The sequence below is a fragment of the Pleurodeles waltl genome, chromosome 4_1 (genome assembly GCF_031143425.1).
Source record: "Pleurodeles waltl isolate 20211129_DDA chromosome 4_1, aPleWal1.hap1.20221129, whole genome shotgun sequence".
Taxonomy (NCBI): domain Eukaryota; kingdom Metazoa; phylum Chordata; class Amphibia; order Caudata; family Salamandridae; genus Pleurodeles; species Pleurodeles waltl.
This window is the reverse complement of record NC_090442.1, coordinates 234,059,075-234,080,429: the sequence shown is the minus strand read 5'-3', so window position 1 is coordinate 234,080,429 and position 21,355 is coordinate 234,059,075. Positions and strand designations below refer to the sequence as shown.

At 44.4% G+C, this 21,355-nt stretch overlaps 1 protein-coding gene across 4 annotated transcripts in view; it reads left to right on the top strand.

The window, feature by feature from the left end:
- The window catches only part of DENND5B (DENN domain containing 5B), a 517,562-nt gene that overhangs the window by 264,367 nt on the left and 231,840 nt on the right, over window positions 1–21,355 (top strand). For all 4 annotated transcript variants that reach the window (XM_069228198.1, XM_069228199.1, XM_069228197.1 and 1 more), the window contains 2 exons: window positions 13,695–13,770; window positions 18,564–18,645. In XM_069228198.1, the coding sequence (XP_069084299.1) occupies window positions 13,695–13,770; window positions 18,564–18,645 (158 nt within the window). The remainder of the gene's footprint in view (window positions 1–13,694; window positions 13,771–18,563; window positions 18,646–21,355) is intronic.

The following is a 21,355-nucleotide window of genomic DNA, read 5'->3' as shown; positions in this document are numbered from 1 at the left end:
CTGTCCCCCCTGAGCCCCCACAGCGCCGCCTGCAGAGGGAATCCCGAGGCTTCCCCTGACCGCGACTCTTTGAATCCAAAGTCCCGACGCCTGGGAGAGACCCTGCACCCGCAGCCCCCAGGACCTGAAGGACCGGACTTTCACTGGAGAAGTGACCCCCAGGAGTCCCTCTCCCTTGCCCAAGTGGAGGTTTCCCCGAGGAATCCCCCCCTTGCCTGCCTGCAGCGCTGAAGAGATCCCGAGATCTCTCATAGACTAACATTGCAAACCCGACGCTTGTTTCTACACTGCACCCGGCCGCCCCCGTGCTGCTGAGGGTGAGATTTCTGTGTGGGCTTGTGTCCCCCCCGGTGCCCTACAAAACCCCTCTGGTCTGCCCTCCGAAGACGCGGGTACTTACCTGCAAGCAGACCGGAACCGGGGCACCCCCTTCTCTCCATTCTAGCCTATGTGTTTTGGGCACCACTTTGAACTCTGCACCTGACCGGCCCCGAGCTGCTGGTGTGGTGACTTTGGGGTTGCTCTGAACCCCCAACGGTGGGCTACCTTGGACCAAGAACTAAGCCCTGTAAGTGTCTTACTTACCTGGTTAACCTAACAAATACTTACCTCCCCTAGGAACTGTGAAAATTGCACTAAGTGTCCACTTTTAAAACAGCTATTTGTGAATAACTTGAAAAGTATACATGCAATTTTGATGATTTGAAGTTCCTAAAGTACTTACCTGCAATACCTTTCGAATGAGATATTACATGTAGAATTTGAACCTGTGGTTCTTAAAATAAACTAAGAAAAGATATTTTTCTATACAAAAACCTATTGGCTGGATTTGTCTCTGAGTGTGTGTACCTCATTTATTGTCTATGTGTATGTACAACAAATGCTTAACACTACTCCTTGGATAAGCCTACTGCTCGACCACACTACCACAAAATAGAGCATTAGTATTATCTCTTTTTGCTACTATCTTACCTCTAAGGGGAACCCTTGGACTCTGTGCATGCTATTCCTTACTTTGAAATAGCACATACAGAGCCAACTTCCTACAGCAGTCCTTCTTCTTGTAGTTTCAGGAATCTAATTTTCTAGGGTTCAGGGTAGCCCTTAAATACTAAATTTAAGGGCGTGTTTAGGTCTGGGGGGGTTAGTAGCCAATGGCTACTAGCCCTGAGGGTGGGTACACCCTCTTTGTGCCTCCTCCCAAGGGGAGGGGGTCACAATCCTAACCCTATTGGGGGAATCCTCCATCTGCAAGATGGAGGATTTCTAAAAGTCAGAGTCACCTCAGCTCAGGACACCTTAGGGGCTGTCCTGACTGTCCAGTGACTCCTCCTTGTTGCTTTCTTTGTTCCCTCCAGCCTTGCTGCCAAAAGTGGGGGCCGTGGCCGGAGGGGGCGGGCAACTCCACTAAGCTGGAGTACCCTGCTGGGCTGTGACAAAGGGGTGAGCCTTTGAGGCTCACCGCCAGGTGTCACAGCTCCTGCCTGGGGGAGGTGTTAGCATCTCCACCCAGTGCAGGCTTTGTTACTGGCCTCAGAGTGACAAAGGCACTCTCCCCATGGGGCCAGCAACATGTCTCTGGTGTGGCAGGCTGCTGGAACTAGTCAGCCTACACAGACAGTCGGTTAAGTTTCAGGGGGCACCTCTAAGGTGCCCTCTGTGGTGTATTTTACAATAAAATGTACACTGGCATCAGTGTGCATTTATTGTGCTGAGAAGTTTGATACCAAACTTCCCAGTTTTCAGTGTAGCCATTATGGTGCTGTGGAGTTCGTGTTTGACAGACTCCCAGACCATATACTCTTATGGCTACCCTGCACTTACAATGTCTAAGGTTTTGTTTAGACACTGTAGGGGTACCATGCTCATGCACTGGTACCCTCACCTATGGTATAGTGCACCCTGCCTTAGGGCTGTAAGGCCTGCTAGAGGGGTGTCTTACCTATACTGCATAGGCAGTGAGAGGCTGGCATGGCACCCTGAGGGGAGTGCCATGTCGACTTACTCGTTTTGTCCTCACTAGCCCACACAAGCTGGCAAGCAGTGTGTCTGTGCTGAGTGAGAGGTCTCCAGGGTGGCATAAGACATGCTGCAGCCCTTAGAGACCTTCCTTGGCATCAGGGCCCTTGGTACTAGAAGTACCAGTTACAAGGGACTTATCTGGGTGCCAGGGTCTGCCAATTGTGGATACAAAAGTACAGGTTAGGGAAAGAACACTGGTGCTGGGGCCTGGTTAGCAGGCCTCAGCACACTTTCAATTGTAAACATAGCATCAGCAAAGGCAAAAAGTCAGGGGGCAACCATGCCAAGGAGGCATTTCCTTACAACCAGCCGTCGACGACGACTCTTCCGTCGATGATGGTCGAGACAGTGATGCGCTCTTCGGCGATGCCACTGTCGACAACGAAGACTGCTGTAAAGGCACTAAGACCAGATTCGTTACCTCTGATGTCAAATGGGGACCAGGATACTCACAGGAGGGCGAAAAAATATAATCTAACACCCTCTGTTACATCACCTAGCAAGGTTTCCAGCCTTTTACCCTTGCATCTTTTGGATGAAGATGACTCCGATGAGGAGAGTATTTTTGGAGCCACCAGCAGCCCTTCACAACTAAGGGTCAAGTGCCAAGAGTACTCCGACGTTGATGAGGCTTCATACTACACCCAGGTCTATTATGAGCAGCCGCCATTGGTCGGTCTTCCTCCTGGGTTAGTTTTCGATTTACAGGCAATGTTGGCAGATTATCAGGAACGTTTTCCACCTAAACCTTTGTCAGCACACCAACTGTTGCTTCCGCCCCAGCCAGCAACTCCTCTCTTGCAACAGTCGCATCATGCTCCTCAACCAAGGTCACAGCAGTCTGTGCTTTCCACACCAAGACATCAGGTATCCTCCGATAAGGATGCGGAGGAAGTGAGATACGGCCTGCCACTGATGAGTGGGATGATTATATTATACGGACTCCTGCCTCGCCTACAGCGCCCATAGTTGAGTCTCTAGAGGATATAGGTGGCTTCCATAACCTGCTTGAGCGTGCCGCCATGCGGTTTGATCTCCCAATGCCCGCCACGCAGCAGGATTGCTTCTTAACCTCACAGAAAAATGGTCAGAGCAATTCCCATCATAGACCATGTGTGGAGCCAGGGCCTAAAGATTATGCTGAATCCAGCTACGGTCCCTGAGGTTCTGCCAAGACTGGATACAAAATATAAGCCAACAGAGGATGCCCCGGCTTGCCATTCAGGACATCCGAAACCGGACTCCTTCATTTCACAGGCCGCCCAGCGTCGCTCTAGGAACCCCTCTATGCCATTGACATCACTGCCAGATAAAGAAGGAAGGCGCCTAGATAATATCGGCAAGCGTTTTTCCTCCATGTCCGCTATTGTGGTAAGAGCGGCCAACTCCCTTGCTCTGCTAGGCTGGATACGATTGACCGCTCTGGTCAGATGTATCCCAATCGCTAGAAGAGCTCCCAGACGCCTCCAAAGCAGAAGCTAGGAAAGCTCTTGTAGAAGGCCAGCAATCTTCAGCGGAAATAATTGATTGTGCGCTAGACATAGCTGCAGTGGGCTTTAGACTACTCGCTGGTTCAGCGGTGTTGAGGCAACAAGGTTGGCTTAAAGCCACCAACTTTCAACCAGAAATACAGACGAAAATCCTAGACCTTCCATACGACGGAGAGGCTCTGTTTGGCAAATACGTTGATGATTCCCTTCAAGCCATCAAGGCAGATACAGAAACTGCCAAATCCCTAGGCACTCTACAATATAGGAAAGTGCCCTTTCGGGGTGCTAGAGGCAGAGGTCAGCCGTCCTTTCGTGGTGGATACCAACAATATAGGTACCCAGCCGATCCATCCACGTTTTAGCCTGCTAGAGCACAGTATCAGTTGAGGCGACCACCTCCAGCAGCATTCACTAGGCCCTACCACAAGTCCAAACAGGGGCGTCAATCTAAAGAATCCACGCGTAGACAATGACTGTCTAACAACATGGCCTTTTCATCCTCCTGCAACTTATCATGGAACACTCAAATATCTACCTCGCTGGCAACAAATAACCAAAGACAAGTGGGTGCTGGATGTGATCCGTTTCGGACACCTACTAGAATTTACCCAAATGCCCCCTTCGATGCCTCATCGCAGGTTCATCAAAAACATCTTTGTCTACTTCTCCTGGAAGTAGCTACCATGTTGAGGAAAGGGGCTATAGAGTCTTTTCTGCATTTCCAGAAGGAAAAGAGGTTTTGCTCCTGTTTCTTTCTCATCCGAAAAAAGTCTCGCCTCTGGCGGCCAATTCTGGAATTAAGGGAGTTAAACAAATACCCCAAGAAGCAGACATTTCGGATGGTCACCCTCCAAGACGTCCTCCAGCTTCTGAACAAAGCAGACTACATGGCCTCTCTGGACCTTCATGACGCATACTTTCACATTTCCATTCATCCGCTTCACAGAAAGTACCTGAGGTTTGCGGTCAACGGCAAACACTTCCAGTTTAAGGTCCTTCCCTTTGGCCTACATTCAGCACCACAAATCTTTACCAAATGCCTAGCGCCAGTAGTGGCCTACTTAAGGAGAAACCAAGATCAAGTCTTTCCCTACCTCGATGACTGGTTGGTAAAAGCTCCTGATATCCAGACAGCAGAAAGTTCAGTCAGGGCACTCTGTGCCTTTTCGAGGAATTAGGCCTTACACTCAACAACGAAAAATCGTCTCTGCAGCCATCCACTCATCTAGCCTTCCTAGGGGCTATCTTAGACACTCAACGAGCCCAAGCCTATCCAGCGCCGGACAGACAGACAGACAAAGCTAACACAACTGGCAAGGCGCTTCCAAAGAAAAAGGTGTCTTTCAGTGCGGCGGTACAATTCCTTGCTGGGCATGATGTCATCATGTATCAGCCTCATTCCATTCTGCTGCCTCCGAATGCGCCTGATTCATGACGAGCTGGGCAAGCAGTTGGTACAAGCAGAAGGTTCCTTCGAGAATACCATCCTCGTCAAGCCGTGTTTGGTTTATTCTCTGAATTGGTGGACAGTTCCCAAGAACATTTCCAGAGGTCTCAGTTTCTTGACACAAGTTCTTCTAATGACAGTCACGACGGATGCATCGCTCACAGAATGGGGTGCATGCTTGCAGGATCTTCGGGTGAGCGGCAAGTGGCCACCCTCTCACCGTTAGTTCCACATAAATCTTCTTGAGCTGAGGGCAGTCCATTATGCCTTGCAAGCCTTCCTTCCAAGGATACAAGGGTCAGCGGTGCTTGTCAGGACTGACAATACCACCACAATGCACTACCTGAACAAGCAGTGTGGAACACGGTCTCGCATACTCTCCCGAGAAGCACAAACCATCTGGAAATGGTGCATTCTCCACTCCATCCACATCACTGCAGAGCATGTCCCAGGCCTGCAGAATACCGTTGCAGATTCGCTAAGCAGACTTACCACATGCTCCCACGAGTGGGAGTTACACCAGAAAACGCTAGATCGGATATTCGACCAGTGGGGAAAACCGAATCTGGACCTATTTGCATCCTTCCAAATGCCAACAAAGATGCATAAAATTCTATCTGGACAGGACAAAGGCGTTCAGACAATCAACTCAGTTGTTTGTAGCGTTCAGTGCTACTAGGAAAGGTCAATCGGTAACCAAAGATACTATATCCCGATGGATTAAGGACACAATCCTATTTTGCCATCAGAAAGCAGGGAGGCCATTGAACACAACCTTAAAAGCGCATTCTACTAGAGCTATCTCTGATTCCTGTGGGCTGTTTGCTGGTGTCCCAATTAATTACATCTGTCGTGCTGCGACTTGGAGAACAACTCACACCTTCACGCTGCATTACTTCCTGGACACGGACTCACTTCGGGATGCAGCCGTTGTTCAAGCAGTCCTTTGAAACCTTTTTCAATGATGGTGAGCTAAAATATTTATTTCCCTCCATCCACTTATTTTCTACTATATTGCATTTTCTTTGGTGTAATGTTGTATATCACAGTAAGAAGTGTATGTACATATTTTCAGACCAGTTTGCATTTCAGAATGCTGTGCTATTGTTTGTAGAATGAAAATGTGTTATTCACTGCTTACTATTCTGATTCAAGCATGTGAATCTATGAAAGTTCCAATACTGGAGTAAGAAACAAGTTAATTACCTGTAACTGTAGTTCTCCAGTATTAGAAACTTTCATAGATTCACATGTGACCCACCCTTCCTCCCCTGAGGAGCTCAGCTTCATTTTCTCAGCCTTAGATTATTGTTGCACTTGTGCTGGGAAAATCTGAGGGAAATCAGCTCCTCACAGGAGGGTTCTAAGGGGTGGTGAGAGCTGATTGGTTGTCTCTTAAGTTTGGTCCTTTTTTTTTATAAAAATGACTAAGATGTTAATTGTAAGGAAATGCCTCCTTGGCATGGTTACCCCCTGACTTTTTGCCTTTGCTGATGCTATGTTTTGAATTGAAAGTGTGCTGAGGCCTGCTAACCAGGCCCCAGCACCAGTGTTCTTTCCCTAACCTGTACTTTTGATTCCACAATTGGCACACCCTGGCATCCAGATAAGTCCCTTGTAACTGGTACCTCTGGTACCAAGGGCCCTGATGCCAGGGAAGGTCTCTAAGGGCTGCAGCATGTCTTATGCCACCCTGGAGACCCCTCACTCAGCACAGACACACTGCTTGCCAGCTTGTGTGTGCTGGTGAGAACAAAATGAGTAAGTCGACATGGCACTCCCCTCAGGGTGCCATGCCAGCCTCTCACTGCCTATGCAGGCATAGATGAGTCCCCCCTCTAGTAGGCCTTACAGCCCTAATGCAGGGTGCACTACAGGGAGTGCAGAATTATTAGGCAAATGAGTATTTTGACCACATCATCCTCTTTATGCATGTTGTCTTACTCCAAGCTGTATAGGCTCGAAAGCTTACTACCAATTAAGCATATTAGGTGATGTGCATCTCTGTAATGAGAAGGGGTGTGGTCTAATGACATCAACACCCTATATCAGGTGTGCATAATTATTAGGCAACTTCCTTTCCTTTGGCAAAATGGGTCAAAAGAAGGACTTGACAGGCTCAGAAAAGTCAAAAATAGTGAGATATCTTGCAGAGGGATGCAGCACTCTTAAAATTGCAAAGCTTCTGAAGCGTGATCATCGAACAATCAAGCGTTTCATTCAAAATAGTCAACAGGGTCGCAAGAAGCGTGTGGAAAAACCAAGGCGCAAAATAACTGCCCATGAACTGAGAAAAGTCAAGCGTGCAGCTGCCACGATGCCACTTGCCACCAGTTTGGCCATATTTCAGAGCTGCAACATCACTGCAGTGCCCAAAAGCACAAGGTGTACAATACTCCGAGACATGGCCAAGGTAAGAAAGGCTGAAAGACGACCACCACTGAACAAGACACACAAGCTGAAACGTCAAGACTGGGCCAAGAAATATCTCAAGACTGATTTTTCTAAGGTTTTATGGACTGATGAAATGAGAGTGAGTCTTGATGGGCCAGATGGATGGGCCCGTGGCTGGATTGGTAAAGGGCAGAGAGCTCCAGTCCGACTCAGACGCCAGCAAGGTGGAGGTGGAGTACTGGTTTGGGCTGGTATCATCAAAGATGAGCTTGTGGGGCCTTTTCGGGTTGAGGATGGAGTCAAGCTCAACTCCCAGTCCTACTGCCAGTTCCTGGAAGACACCTTCTTCAAGCAGTGGTACAGGAAGAAGTCTGCATCCTTCAAGAAAAACATGATTTTCATGCAGGACAATGCTCCATCACACGCGTCCAAGTACTCCACAGCGTGGCTGGCAAGAAAGGGTATAAAAGAAGGAAATCTAATGACATGGCCTCCTTGTTCACCTGATCTGAACCCCATTGAGAACCTGTGGTCCATCATCAAATGTGAGATTTACAAGGAGGGAAAACAGTACACCTCTCTGAACAGTGTCTGGGAGGCTGTGGTTGCTGCTGCACGCAATGTTGATGGTGAACAGATCAAAACACTGACAGAATCCATGGATGGCAGGCTTTTGAGTGTCCTTGCAAAGAAAGGTGGCTATATTGGTCACTGATTTGTTTTTGAATGTCAGAAATGTATATTTGTGAATGTTGAGATGTTATATTGGTTTCACTGGTAATAATAATTGAAATGGGTATATATTTTTTTTTTGTTAAGTTGCCTAATAATTATGCACAGTAATAGTCACCTGCACACACAGATATCCCCCTAACATAGCTAAAACTAAAAACAAACTAAAAACTACTTCCAAAAATATTCAGCTTTGATATTAATGAGTTTTTTGGGTTCATTGAGAACATGGTTGTTGTTCAATAATAAAATTTATCCTCAAAAATACAACTTGCCTAATAATTCTGCACTCCCTGTATACCATAGGTGAGGGCACCAGTGCATGAGCACTGTGCCCCTACAGTGTCTAAGCAATACCTTAGACATTGTAAGTGCAGGGTAGCCATAAGAGTATATGGTCTGGGAGTCTGTTTTACACGAACTCCACAGCACCATAATGGCTACACTGAAAACTGGGAAGTTTGGTATCAAACTTCCCAGCACAATAAATGCACACTGATGCCAGTGTACATTTTATTGTAAAATACACCACAGAGGGCACCTTAGAGGTGCCCCCTGAAACTTAACCGACTATCTGTGTAGGCTGACTGGTTCCAGCAGCCTGCCACACTAGAGACATGTTGCTGGCCCCATGGGGAGAGTGCCTTTGTCACTCTGAGGCCAGTAACAAAGCCTGCACTGGGTGGAGATGCTAACACCTCCCCCAGGCAGGAGCTGTAACACCTGGCGGTGAGCCTCAAAGGCTCACCCCTTTGTCACAGCACCGCAGGACACTCCAGCTTAGTGGAGTTGCCCGCCCCCTCCGGCCACGGCCCCCACTTTTGGCGGCAAGGCTGGAGGAAACAAAGAAAACAACAAGGAGGAGTCACTGGCCAGTCAGGACAGCCCCTAAGGTGTCCTGAGCTGAAGTGACTCTAACTTTTAGAAATCCTCCATCTTGCAGATGGAGGATTCCCCCAATAGGATTAGGGATGTGACCCCCTCCCCTTGGGAGGGGACACAAAGAGGGTGTACCCACCCTCAGGGCTAGTAGCCATTGGCTACTAACCCCCCAGACCTAAACACGCCCTTAAATTTAGTATTTAAGGGCTTCCCTGAACCTAAGATTTTAGATTCCTGCAACTACAAGAAGGACTGCTGAGCTGAAAAACCCCTGCAGAAGAAGACCAGAAGACACCAACTGCCTTGGCCCCAGACTTACCGGCCTGTCTCCTGCCTTCCAAAGAAACCTGCTCCAGCGACGCTTTCCAAGGGACCAGCGACCTCTGAATCCTCTGAGGACTGCCCTGCTTCGAAAAAGACAAGAAACTCCCGAGGACAGCAGCACTGCTCCAAAAGAACTGCAACTTTGTTACAAGGAGCAGATTTAAAGACCCCTGCAACTCCCCGCAAGAAGCGTGAGACTTGCAACACTGCACCCGGCGACCCCGACTCGACTGGTGGAGAACAACCAACTCAGGGAGGACCCTCCGGCGACTCTACGACTGTGAGTAACCAAAGTTGTCCCCCCTGAGCCCCCACAGCGACGCCTGCAGAGGGAATCCCCAGGCTCCCCCTGACCGTGACTGTCTGAACTCCATTTCCCGACGGCTGGAAAAGACCCTGCACCCGCAGCCCCCAGCCCCTAAAGAAACGGAACTTCTGTGCAGGAGTGACCCCCAGGAGGCCCTCTCCCTTGCCCAGGTGGTGGCTACCCCGAGGAGCCCCCCCCTTGCCTGCCTGCGACGCTGAAGAGATCCCTTGATCTCTCATTGACTTCCATTGAAAACCCGACGCGTGTTTGCACACTGCACCCGGCCGCCCCCGCGCTGCTGAGGGTGTACTTTCTGTGCTGACTTGTGTCCCCCCCCGCCCCCGGTGCCCTACAAAACCCCCCTGGTCTGCCCTCCGAAGACGCGGGTACTTACCTGCTGGCAGACTGGAACCGGGGCACCCCCTTCTCTCCATTGAAGCCTATGTGTTTTGGGCGCCTCTTTGACCTTTGCACCTGACCGACCCTGAGCTGCTGGTGTGATAACTTTGGGGTTGCTCTGAACCCCCAACGGTGGGCTACCTTGGACCAAAAACTGAAACCTGTAAGTGACTTACTTACCTGTGAAAACTAACAATAACTTACCTCCCCCAGGAACTGTGAAAATTGCACTGTGTCCACTTTTAAAACAGCTTATTGTGTTTTATGTAAAAAGTATACATGCTAAAGTAATGATTCAAAGTTCCTAGAGTACTTACCTGCAATACCTTTCAAATGAGATATTACATGTAGAATTTGAACCTGTGGTTCTTAAAATAAACTAAGAAAAGATATGTTTCTATAACAAAACCTATTGGCTGGATTTGTCCCTGAGTGTGTGTACCTCATTTATTGTCTATGTGTATGTACAACAAATGCTTAACACTACTCCTTGAATAAGCCTACTGCTCGACCACACTACCACAAAATAGAGCATTAGTATTATCTCTTTTTACCACTATTTTACCTCTAAGGGGAACCCTTGGACTCTGTGCATGCTATTCCTTACTTTGAAATAGCACATACAGAGCCAACTTCCTACATTAATAAATTAAGAGGCCTAGTACCTCTGAGCTTTATATACAATTGAATATGGTTTTGAATTACACCGGAGGCTCCCATCTCGACGACGGGGAATGATTCAAGCATGTGAATCTATGAAAATTTCCATTACTGGAGAACTACAGTTACAGGTAAGTAACTTGTTTCTTATCATTCCTTCTCCTCCTTTTAATCTCTTAAAACCTACATGAAAATATTTATGGAACCTGAAACAGTAGTTACATACATAAAGTACAAAAACCTGTTGCTACAAAATAGTTTTTGTGGTTTGTGTATCTTCTGTTTTTGAATGGATCACATCAAAATGTCATTTAATGACTGCTCAGTGTACATAAATAAAGAAGCATTCTTTAAAAAAGAATATTTAAAAACGGTCTGTAAATGTGAATGGAGTTGAAATTGGAATCGAAAAGTAAGTTGATATACTAAGATTGTATTTTGGGAGCAGTGCAAATGCATCACACAGAGTATATTATGGATGAATGGTGGCCTTGATTTAGAAAAGCTCCAACCATAAATAAGTTTAAAGTTTTTGTATTTGTGAATTGTGCGCAATATATAATCATTTATGTATTTGTTTGACGAATTCTTGTTTCTGTATTTCTGTGTACTTCTTTACGGTTTAAATAATCCAAATTGCTTAGGTGAGTGTTGCTGCATTCTTATAATAACTCAGATGGGATCCCTGGGCTCCAATAATGATTCAGTGGGGGTCCCAGATTCCTGTGTTAGATTAAGTGGAGATCAGAAGACAAATGGGTAAGAACAACTGGTGTAGAGTTTTGACTATGAAGAACACTTACAGCATATGAATATACATGATTGTGAAAAAAACTTTTCAGTAGTAGTCAAAGTTGTGTTTTATGGAAATTCCAACAAAGAAATAGTTAAAACCTTTTAATATTGTCAGGACAAATAATGAGATAACAAATCATGTCACTTTGCCTAGCAAAACCAAAACATCTTCCTGTTATAAGGCAAACTACAGGCCCACAAAAGGGAAAATGGATTTGATTATAGAAAACCTGAGGAGAGCAAGATGCAACAACATTTTTTTTTTTTTTTTTAACTGAAGTTTTCTTGAAGTCCTTAAAGTGATCCTGATAGTAAATGTTCAAAAAGGAAACCCATGACCACACAACACAGATACACTAAACACATTGTGGAGGAATGTAGCTCAAGTTAATCACTGGCATGAAAACGCGACCATAAAGCATCATTGAGAAATGATCAGCACTTTACTGTAAGAAAGTCAACTAGAAATCGAATTATATAGAAAAATACATTATCACTTATACACGTTTTTATAACGGAATATGTGACAAAGGCACAAGAAGGGAAGAGGACGACTTGTATGTGATAAACATAAGTTAACCTACTGACACCGTCTAAAAATGTGCCACTAATCAAGTTTCTTTCTGTTTTTAATATTTTTATATCTTATTTCAAGAGGGACTGTTACAAGAAAGAGAGAGAGGAATTTAGTGCCTACCACATGGCATCCAAAACAATATGAATATATGCCAGAAACATGGTAGTAGCTAAAACAGTGTCATTGCTTGAACAGTGCAAATAGCCGAGTGAGACTATTTTGAAAAAAATAGATGGAAAAGCCTCACCCACAGAATTATTCACCAAGTAGACTCCTGAGATCAAGTAAGGCCTTAAAATTTTAAATCCCAAAATGTAACTGGCAAAGACAAGGAGGAAGCCCAACTAAAGCCTGGAATTAGTTCCCTCTTGTTAATTGTTTCATCACAACGGAGAATCTTTTTCAGAATGCCCTAAATAGTTGGTTGTCCACCTCAATGTATTTGTATGCTTCAAAAGTGTCTGTATTTATTCTGCTGTAGTTGGGCCACCTTTTGGGGCAGCTGTTTGCGATTTGAAAAATCAGCTCATTCAGTCATCTTCTTGAGCAAACCTTGTGTCAGCATGTGGTGGGAACCAGGAACATTTCTTAATAAATAGTTATGCGAAGGACAATCCGTATTGCACATCCTTGTGCATGACTACTCCCATTCCCTTAAAGCAATATGGGCACATGCTTGGTGGCCAGTTTTTTCTACCCATCTGTGTAAACTGAAGCCTACAATGGGCCCAATTGCAAGTAATGCAGAATTCCATGCAGAGATTTCCAGCAGCCACAATTACCAATATCGGTTGCAACCTCAGCATGAATTTCTGCTGCTATAAGCTAGACCCAACAGAATAGAGGATGACTGAATGGAACTGTTTTTACCACCCTGTATTCCACACAGAATTCACGGTTTTGTGGAGTTTAACGTAAATGTTTACTACCTGCTCTGAGCAGGTGGTAAATGCCTGCGAGGGCTACTGTGAGTAAGATGGAATTAAGGTGGGTAGAGTGGGGAAGGGATGGAATTCGAAGATGTAATCTAGCTTGGGAGAACATTACATGCCACCATGTGTCTTGACAAAGGGTACAGCCCTTTGCCAAAGCGATCTTCTAGCCAGTAAATGTGTTCCTACACCCAGGAAATCTGGGTGCTGAACCGCTGCCCAACATAGATCAGCGCAGAATGGAATTCCACTTGGGGATTCTGATTTGCACTACTTAATCTTAGCCTAGGTGCTGTTTTTGTGCATGCAATTTTTATTTTGGGGTTAGTGGTTTCTCTTTAGAGGTGTTAGCCATAAACTAAAGTTTTGAACATGTTTTGCCTTTTTAACAAAGGTTCTTAGTGATCCTACCATAAAGATTGTGTCTCAGTGAAGGAAACAACTCGGGGACCTACTTTGTTTTACAAAGTAAATTAATAATTTTTAAATTATTAGAAAAGAAACCTTATATTGTTGCATTAAAAGATGTCCTTTCTAAGTGAGCACCAAAAAATAAATCATTGTTTTCAGATTGTCCATAGCAGGAGAAACCACTTTAAAGTGTGATATCCTTTTTAGGACGGATTTAAAATAGCCATTTTTTTAGTGCTTCGTAAAAGAACTGAAAACAGTTTCAAGTTTTTGTGCAAGTTAGTAATTTCTGTAAATACATTGAAAACCCTTTATTTTTCAGGGCAAATCTGCACTGTGGTCACACTTGCTTCAGTACCAAGAACGAGAAGAAAAACAAGAACATATAGAGTCCCCAGGTAAACATATAGCAGTTTTACTTTGCAGTTATTGGATCCTGATATGCTTCTGATATGAACATTTTATTTATGGTTTCAAGGACAGAAAAGCTACCTTAATGATATGTCCTCTATTGAATGCAAGTATTAAAGTAATCTGTAATCCGTGTCTTAATCAATATTGGGGACATGCCTCCGTTCCAAGCCAAGTGAACTCAGACTCTGCCCCACTACCTCCTGTTTCTGTAGTATTACTAATAGGAATAGCAGTGCAGAGAACATTTACTTGCCAATCCTTGGGACAGCCACTTTACTCTTCTGAAACCAGGTCTGTGCTGTAGCTTGGCTTTTCTGTGCTACAAGTTTGCCACCTTTAGAGTGCTGTACTCCGTGCCCTGCTATCTGTTGCTTGCCATTCTTACACAATTCTACAATATTATAACTGTAAGCTTTGTATGGATGTTTATAATAACATGCAGATAGCACAAATGTAGTGAAAAGGAAGAGCACTGTACCGGTTCAAAAACAGTTGTGAAGTCAACAAGTGATGAGAGGTAGCTTGGGCATGAGTGTTAATGCATTTTGATTTAGTGTTGAGGCGAGTCTTTATTTCTTTCCTAAATTAGAGCAGTGTTGGAGTGGGTCCTTATGTATATGGGGATGTTCTAGATTTTGAATGCATAATTGTAAAAGGCCTGCCGCTGGTTTTTCTTTTTTTTTCACTTCTTAGTATGCAGTCTGATGATGTCTTGGCTTCAGGTGTGCCGAGAACCACCATAGATGGTGAGCTTGTTTGCAGATAAGAGGAGGGGTGCCGGTCGTGATGACTTTGTTAATGATGCAACTGATTTCGAGGAGTGTGCGGGCTGGCTGGGGAACCAATGGAGTTCCAGCAGCATGGGGGTAATGTCATCGTATTTCTTTAGGCCCTGGATGAAACACGCTGCATCGTGTAGGATACCCTTAAGGGAGTCCAGTGTAGAGTATGGTAGGCCATGAAGCATGGTATTACCACCATCTAAAAGAGTATTAGGATGTGAGCAGCAGTTCTGTAGTTTTTTTCAGGAGGAAATGGTTTCAATTTCTTTAAAAGAGAGAGCTGTTATCCGATCTTTTTTGTTTTTAACAATCTGTTCTATGAGGGTGAGGTTGGTGTCCAGTGTGAATCTAATAGACTTGGTTCCCGTCAAGCTTTTCTGGTCACAAAGATAAACGGCCTGTTCAGCGGAACCTCGCTCCTGTTGCTTATGTGCAGCTGGGATAAAGGAAGGCTTTATTGACTTGGCTTGATTGACTATTGAGGATTTAGAGACCTTCCCCGGCCACTCTTATAGTACTGAAAATAAGGATTTAGAGATAGACTATACAAGAAGAGCATAGCACTCTCTCTCTAGAGCAGATTTTATATGAGTGTACCGTATCCAGTATGTTATATGTACACAAGATATTGAAAGGGTTAATGGTTAATCACCTAAATTCCTGAAAGTACTTTTTTTCTTTTTAATGAAGGTAAAGTGTGAGAAGCAGAATAAATCAAAAAGATAAAATCTGATACAGATACACAATTCATCTACTTTTATGCCTAAACATAGCTGGTCCCTGTGCACAGAACCATGAAATCAGCAACAGAAAATTAGTTTAGGCTCTGCAACCTAGTGCCACATGCAATAATAGATTTGGTGACCCTAACAAAAAATCCTAACGTGGAATAATTAAACAATGGGGATTAGGACATAAATTAATATAGAAACAACTTGACCGTGAAAGCCTGGAGAGACTTTCTCGCTTTAGTTAATGAGTTTGTGATGGAAGCAGAAAATAATTTTGTGCCACCATCGACCCAAAGAAGGTGATTTGTTTGTCAAACTCTTAGCAAGAATTGGACATCATACAGCAATAGCATTAAAAAGGAGTATCCTGATGCTAGGATGACCCTAAAAATGACTACAGCAGATTTCATTAATCTAGTTTCACATACTGGATTCATTTTAGCAACATCTCATCCCAAAAAGATACAGGTGGGCAGTCTCTAAGCATATTCACCAACCCAGCATTGGCAGAGCGCTGGCATTGCATTCCTGTTAAACCCTGTACTTTGAAGGTGTGCCTGCCTTTTAATGTCACTTATATAAACTCCACAAATTGGAGAACAGTGGTAATCTAAAATATGCCAAAAGGGTGTACATGTTAATTCTGGAAAGTGTGAAATGACTGTAGTGTTGGGGCTGTGCCATTTCACTATAATTCTGCTCTTCAGTCACTTCTAGGTGTTCTGCTATTTCCAACTGTTAGCTATGCTTAAACCACCAAAGTTAGTATTGGTAAATCCACCATATCAAGAGCTGAAAATCTACAATGGTATGTTTATCATTTCCCATTAAAATTCCAGCCATGGAACATGGCAGATATAGGAGAGAAAAATCAGGCCGCCACCCTTCACATGCAGGCAAACTTGCAAGTTGAGCTTACAGGATGGAGATATTGGTGCTGTTTATCTCACATCATCAAGGGTGTGAAGAATTAAAATCACGCGAAGTTGAATCATGCAGAAGTCTATCTGAAAGAGACTTCTCCTGGATCCAGTCTGACGACTGGAAAATTCAAAGGTAAGGAATCTGCAATAGATATTGTCTCTGTCAGGTAATGCATTACCGAAGGTAAGTAACTTGTTTGTCAGGAAGAACAAACTCACTTCATACTTGGCTAAGAAGCTAATTGACTCTGACTACAAAGCCATTTTTTGAGTCAAGACATTGTAAGACTTGAAGTGCAAACTGTAGGAAAGAAAAGATATGAAGCCAGCCACTCTGCATTTGGGAAGGAAACTGAAGGCTCAGTCCATTGTCTTATTTTTTGTTAGGTGCAAACCTTTTTCAGCCTCACTGTTAACATTTTGTAATATACCTTGGCTTCTGGCCTGGTTCTTCAGTGTACCGTTGTAAATACATAACTCTCCCACTGTAAATGTTACCCAGATTCTCGGATAGTTTTGACTACACCTTGTTTATCTAAAAATCCTAATCCACAATTGACATAAAAGCTTTTTATTCATTGAGTGAGTGTAAAAGCAGATCCTCTCATTGAAAAATGCAAAATGTGACAGTCCATGTTAGCTGTTCTCACTAGGCTACCTAATCAATGTAGCTCCTGGTGACTGTGGGACATAACATTCGGACCCACTCCGTGCCATATGGTGTGGATTCTGTGAGCAAAGCCATATTTAATGGTCGTCCTTCTAGGCATAGTAGGCTAATCATCATTGTTATTGTCTAATTATATGGAGTCAGGACATTATTGGATAATGCATTACCTTACCCAGTATGTAGTATGATTCTTCATGGTTGGGTGGGTGTTCAAAAACTATTCTACATTGACAGGTCAGTATCTTTCAGCCTTGCCCTCTACACATTAGGCTTCAGAAAAGCAAGTTAAGGATGCCTGGATCCCACCAGAACAATCTCATTTCATTTTCTACCTAGAGAAGATTAATTAAGGGTACTGCAACGTGATCACAAGGACAGCATTTCAGAGCTTTGGAATTCGGACTGGCCACACAGTAAGTTCCTACCAAAACAACTGTGTGCATGTGGGTAGTGAACAGAAAAGGGAAGCAGGCTCTGAAGGGACCACCCCCGCAGACCAAAGAAAGGTCTAACACACACATTGTAGTGTTCAGTGTTGGTAGCTCGAGGCCTTCTTTAGAGCTCGTCTTCCCCATGCTGGATGCAACTGAGAGCAACTCTGCAGACTCACTTTATCATTCCTCAGCCTGCTTCCCTTTCTGTTCACTACCCACATGCACACAGTTGTTTTGGTAGGAACTTACTGTGTGGCCAGTCCGAATTCCAAAGCTCTGAAATGCTGTCCTTGTGATCACGTTGCAGTACCCTTAATTAATCTTCTCTAGGTACAAAATGAAATTTCAGACACTAAGCGAAGTGAAAGGTAATTTTTATGTTGTTTTCTTTGACAAAGCGACCCCAGGCATTTTGAAACATAAGCGAAAGAAGAAAGCAGTTCCGGTTGTGATCATGCTTCTTCTGCATGCACCATTTACAGAGACTTGATGAATCTAACAATGGTGAAACCAAAAACCTTCTGTAGGCGGATCAAACACAGAATCTGGAATAAAGCCCATAAGAGCAAGACAACTGAAACTGATGCGAAAGCCATCTAATCACGAGCAAGGGTTGAATCTGTGGAATATTTCATATATTTGTCTGCGACAGACAGTCTGTAGAGAACTACAGAAATGAGAACCAATGTTTCACCAAGATTAGATGCTGTGTTCTTTCGGTCCTCACTTAGTGCGCTTTGCCTCTCGCTCTACTCAAGGCTAGACTATGGAGTAGAAGATTGAAAGAATTAAATTACAGACTTTTCAACCACGCTTTCTGAAGCATGCGAAAGCCCCACTTTAGGCCCAGTCACAATGGAATTCCATGGCCTCACTTCTAGAATGATGCCAAAATATTATGCCAAGATTATGTCCAAGTCATGAACTGTTGGCCTCGACATCATTATAAAAGGATGGGGGGAGAAACGTGAAGTAATGACTGATGGTTAAAAACAATTAGAATTAAAAGTAATTACTATCCCTTGAACATTGCTTTCTCTCTTTAAGATGTTAGAAGGATCTATAATAAATAGTCAAATCCTACTGCCTTAATGTAAAAGTACTCCGTTATTGCTGCGGTTCTCAACAGCACCAATACCATGAATTGCTGCTTAATGCTTTTTCTCTGTCACTAGGTTCATATTTACAATTTAATTTTTACCTCATTGTTTACTTTTATGGCTCTTTTTAAAAACAGTATCTCTGGGGCCAGAGAGAAGAAAATCTGAAAGCGGCGTGACATTGCCCTCGCTGAGGGTATCTGTTATCCAGGATATGAGGTATTTGTAGAAATATGACCAATTCAAATCTATACAAAATCAGTAAATATGCTAATGTTTGCATTTTTATGTAATTTTACCTGGCAACCTCCGCAGTACATGAGTAGTGTTGTATTTAATTTGTGAATTCTTAACTATAATTGCTAAAATAACGTTTTAGTCGTAGTGGCCGATGTAGCAATCTAGTGGCCGATGTAGCAATCTAGTGGCCGATGTAGCAATCTAGTGGCCGATGTAGCATTCTCGTGGCCTCATAGTGCTATGAATAACAAGTAAGTTTCAAACTAGCCAATTGTCTAAATAATTGTCATCTTGTGAACCTTGGCAGGATTCTTCTATTTAAAGCTTGGTTACTGGCAAATCTCTACAAAATACACAGTAACCCACATGTGTTATTTGAAAGCTGGACATGAAGCTTCATAAAATATAAATTGTGTGCTTGCTATATCTTATGCCTACACCATGTCGGTCTCACACCCAGATGTCTTTATCTAGCTCGCTTGATAAGTGTCTGTTTTCTTGATTTATCATCTTATGAAGATACTGATTTTTTCATGTCATAATTTTCTTTTCTGCGCTTCATCTTATCTAGTGATTTCTGTCTAATCTGTTTTTTGACCCTTTAAGTGGTTTGCACGATTCACGTTTATGCTACCAACTTCCTCAGCTTGCCATAGTTTAGTAAACTTAGTTTTCTTTTGGTTATCTCTTGCACTCTTTATGCATGTATTATTTTATGCTGTATGAACAGATGCTTGCAACTGTAGCCTAGCAGAACTTTTGTTCTTAAATGCTGCAGTTGAATGCTGAGTAAATGGATAACTGATTGTCTCTCCATGAAAAGCCAAAAAGACTTAGTTACAAATACAATTACTCTTAGGTTGACAGTCTCAGTACAGCTTCTTTTCTTAACCTTCATAAATCCTGTAATATTTGATGATCTTGCATTTCCTGTACAAACTTAGATGAATGTAGACCAGAAATGGTTAAGGTTAGAAGTTCATTCAAACCACCTAAACTATTTGGGTGAATTAGTAGTTGTAGTAAGCTGGCTCTGTATATACCATACCAAAATGAGGTATAGTGTGCAGAGAGACCAGGGGTTTCCCAGATGCTTAACCGAGGTTAAAGTAGATAATACTAATGCTCTCTTTTGTGGTAGTGTGGTCGAGCACCTAGGCTTATCAGAGGGTAGAGCAAAGGATTTGTTGTACACACATAATCAAGAAATGAGGCACATAGCCAATGACTAACTCCAGGTCTAGGGTGGTCGGTTCTGGGAAACCAAAGGTTAGACAGGTAGGGGAGGCACCTGCTGGATGTTGCTGGTCCGCCGGTCAGATTCCCCAAGGCAGACGGGTATCTTAGTCGGATCCGGTTGCGGTCAGGGGGTCCTCTGGATTCAGGCTGCAGGTGTAGTCATATTGGCCGGGAGGCGTCAACTCAGGGTGGACTTCAGGTCAGAATCATCTGGGGACCTCATCTGCACAGGTGGACCACCTAGATATGGGCATGGGAGTCTGGTGCGGAGTGGGCAGGTTTTGCAGATCCAGGGCGATTCTGGAGTCTTTTTGGAGGGTATCTTCTGGACAGGGCCACTGTCCTTGGGAGTTCTTGGTCTCTGCTGGGCAGGCAGTCCTCTCAGGGTTTGTAGAGGTCACCGGTCCTGCAGGATGCATTGTCTTTTTGGAGCAGGAGTCCTAAAGCTGCAGACAGGCCAGTAGGGTCGGGCCAAGTCATTTGTCATATGGAGTCTTCTGTGCTGGGGTCAGCTTGGCAGTCCTTCTTTCTTTTTGAGGTTCTCTAGGTGTCTGGTGAGTAAGGTTCAAGGGTGCCCCTAAATACTAGATTTAGGGGTGTTACATGGGTCATAGGTAAGTAGCCAATGGCTCCTGTCCCTGAGGGTGGCTACATCCTTCCTGTGCCGACTTCCTTTGGGGAGGGGGGCACATTCCTATCCTTATTGGTCCCTTTTCTCCAAACCAAGATGGAGGATTCTACAAGGAGGGGGTCACTTCCGCTCTGGACACCTTAGGGGTGGTCCCAGCTAGAGTAGTTACTCCTTCTTTTTCATAATTTTCCAGCAGGATTTGCCCCCAAAGGTTGGGGCTTGGCCCGGGAGGCGGGCATCTCTACTAGCTGGAGTGCCCTGCAGCACTTTAACAAGAGGCCCAAGTCTTTGAGGCTCACCGCCAAGTGTTACAGTTCCTGCAGGGGGGCGGTGTAAAGCACCTCTACCCAGAGTAGGCTTTATTTCTGACCCCATAGTTCACAAAAGGCTCTCACTCGATGGAGTCAGAAACTTGTCTATTAGTGGCAGGCTGGCACAGACTGGCCAGTCCTGCACTAAAGGGTTGGGTAAAATACAGGGGGCATCTCTAAGATGCCCTTTGTGTGCATTGTACAATAAATCCAACACTGGTATCAGTGTGGGTTTATTGTGCTGAGAAGTTGGCATTCAAACTTCCAATCCTTCAGTGAAGCCATCATGGAGCTGTAAAGTTAATAATTACAAACTCCCAGCCCTTGTACTTAATATGGCCACACTGCACTTACACTGTCTAAGAATGGACTTAGACACTGTAGGGCCATATTGCTCATGCAGCTGTGCCCTCACCTGTGGTATAGTGCATTCTGCCTTAAGGCTATAAGGAGGCCTGCTAGAGGGGTGGCTTACTATGTCACAGCCAGTGGTTTATGGGCATGGCAC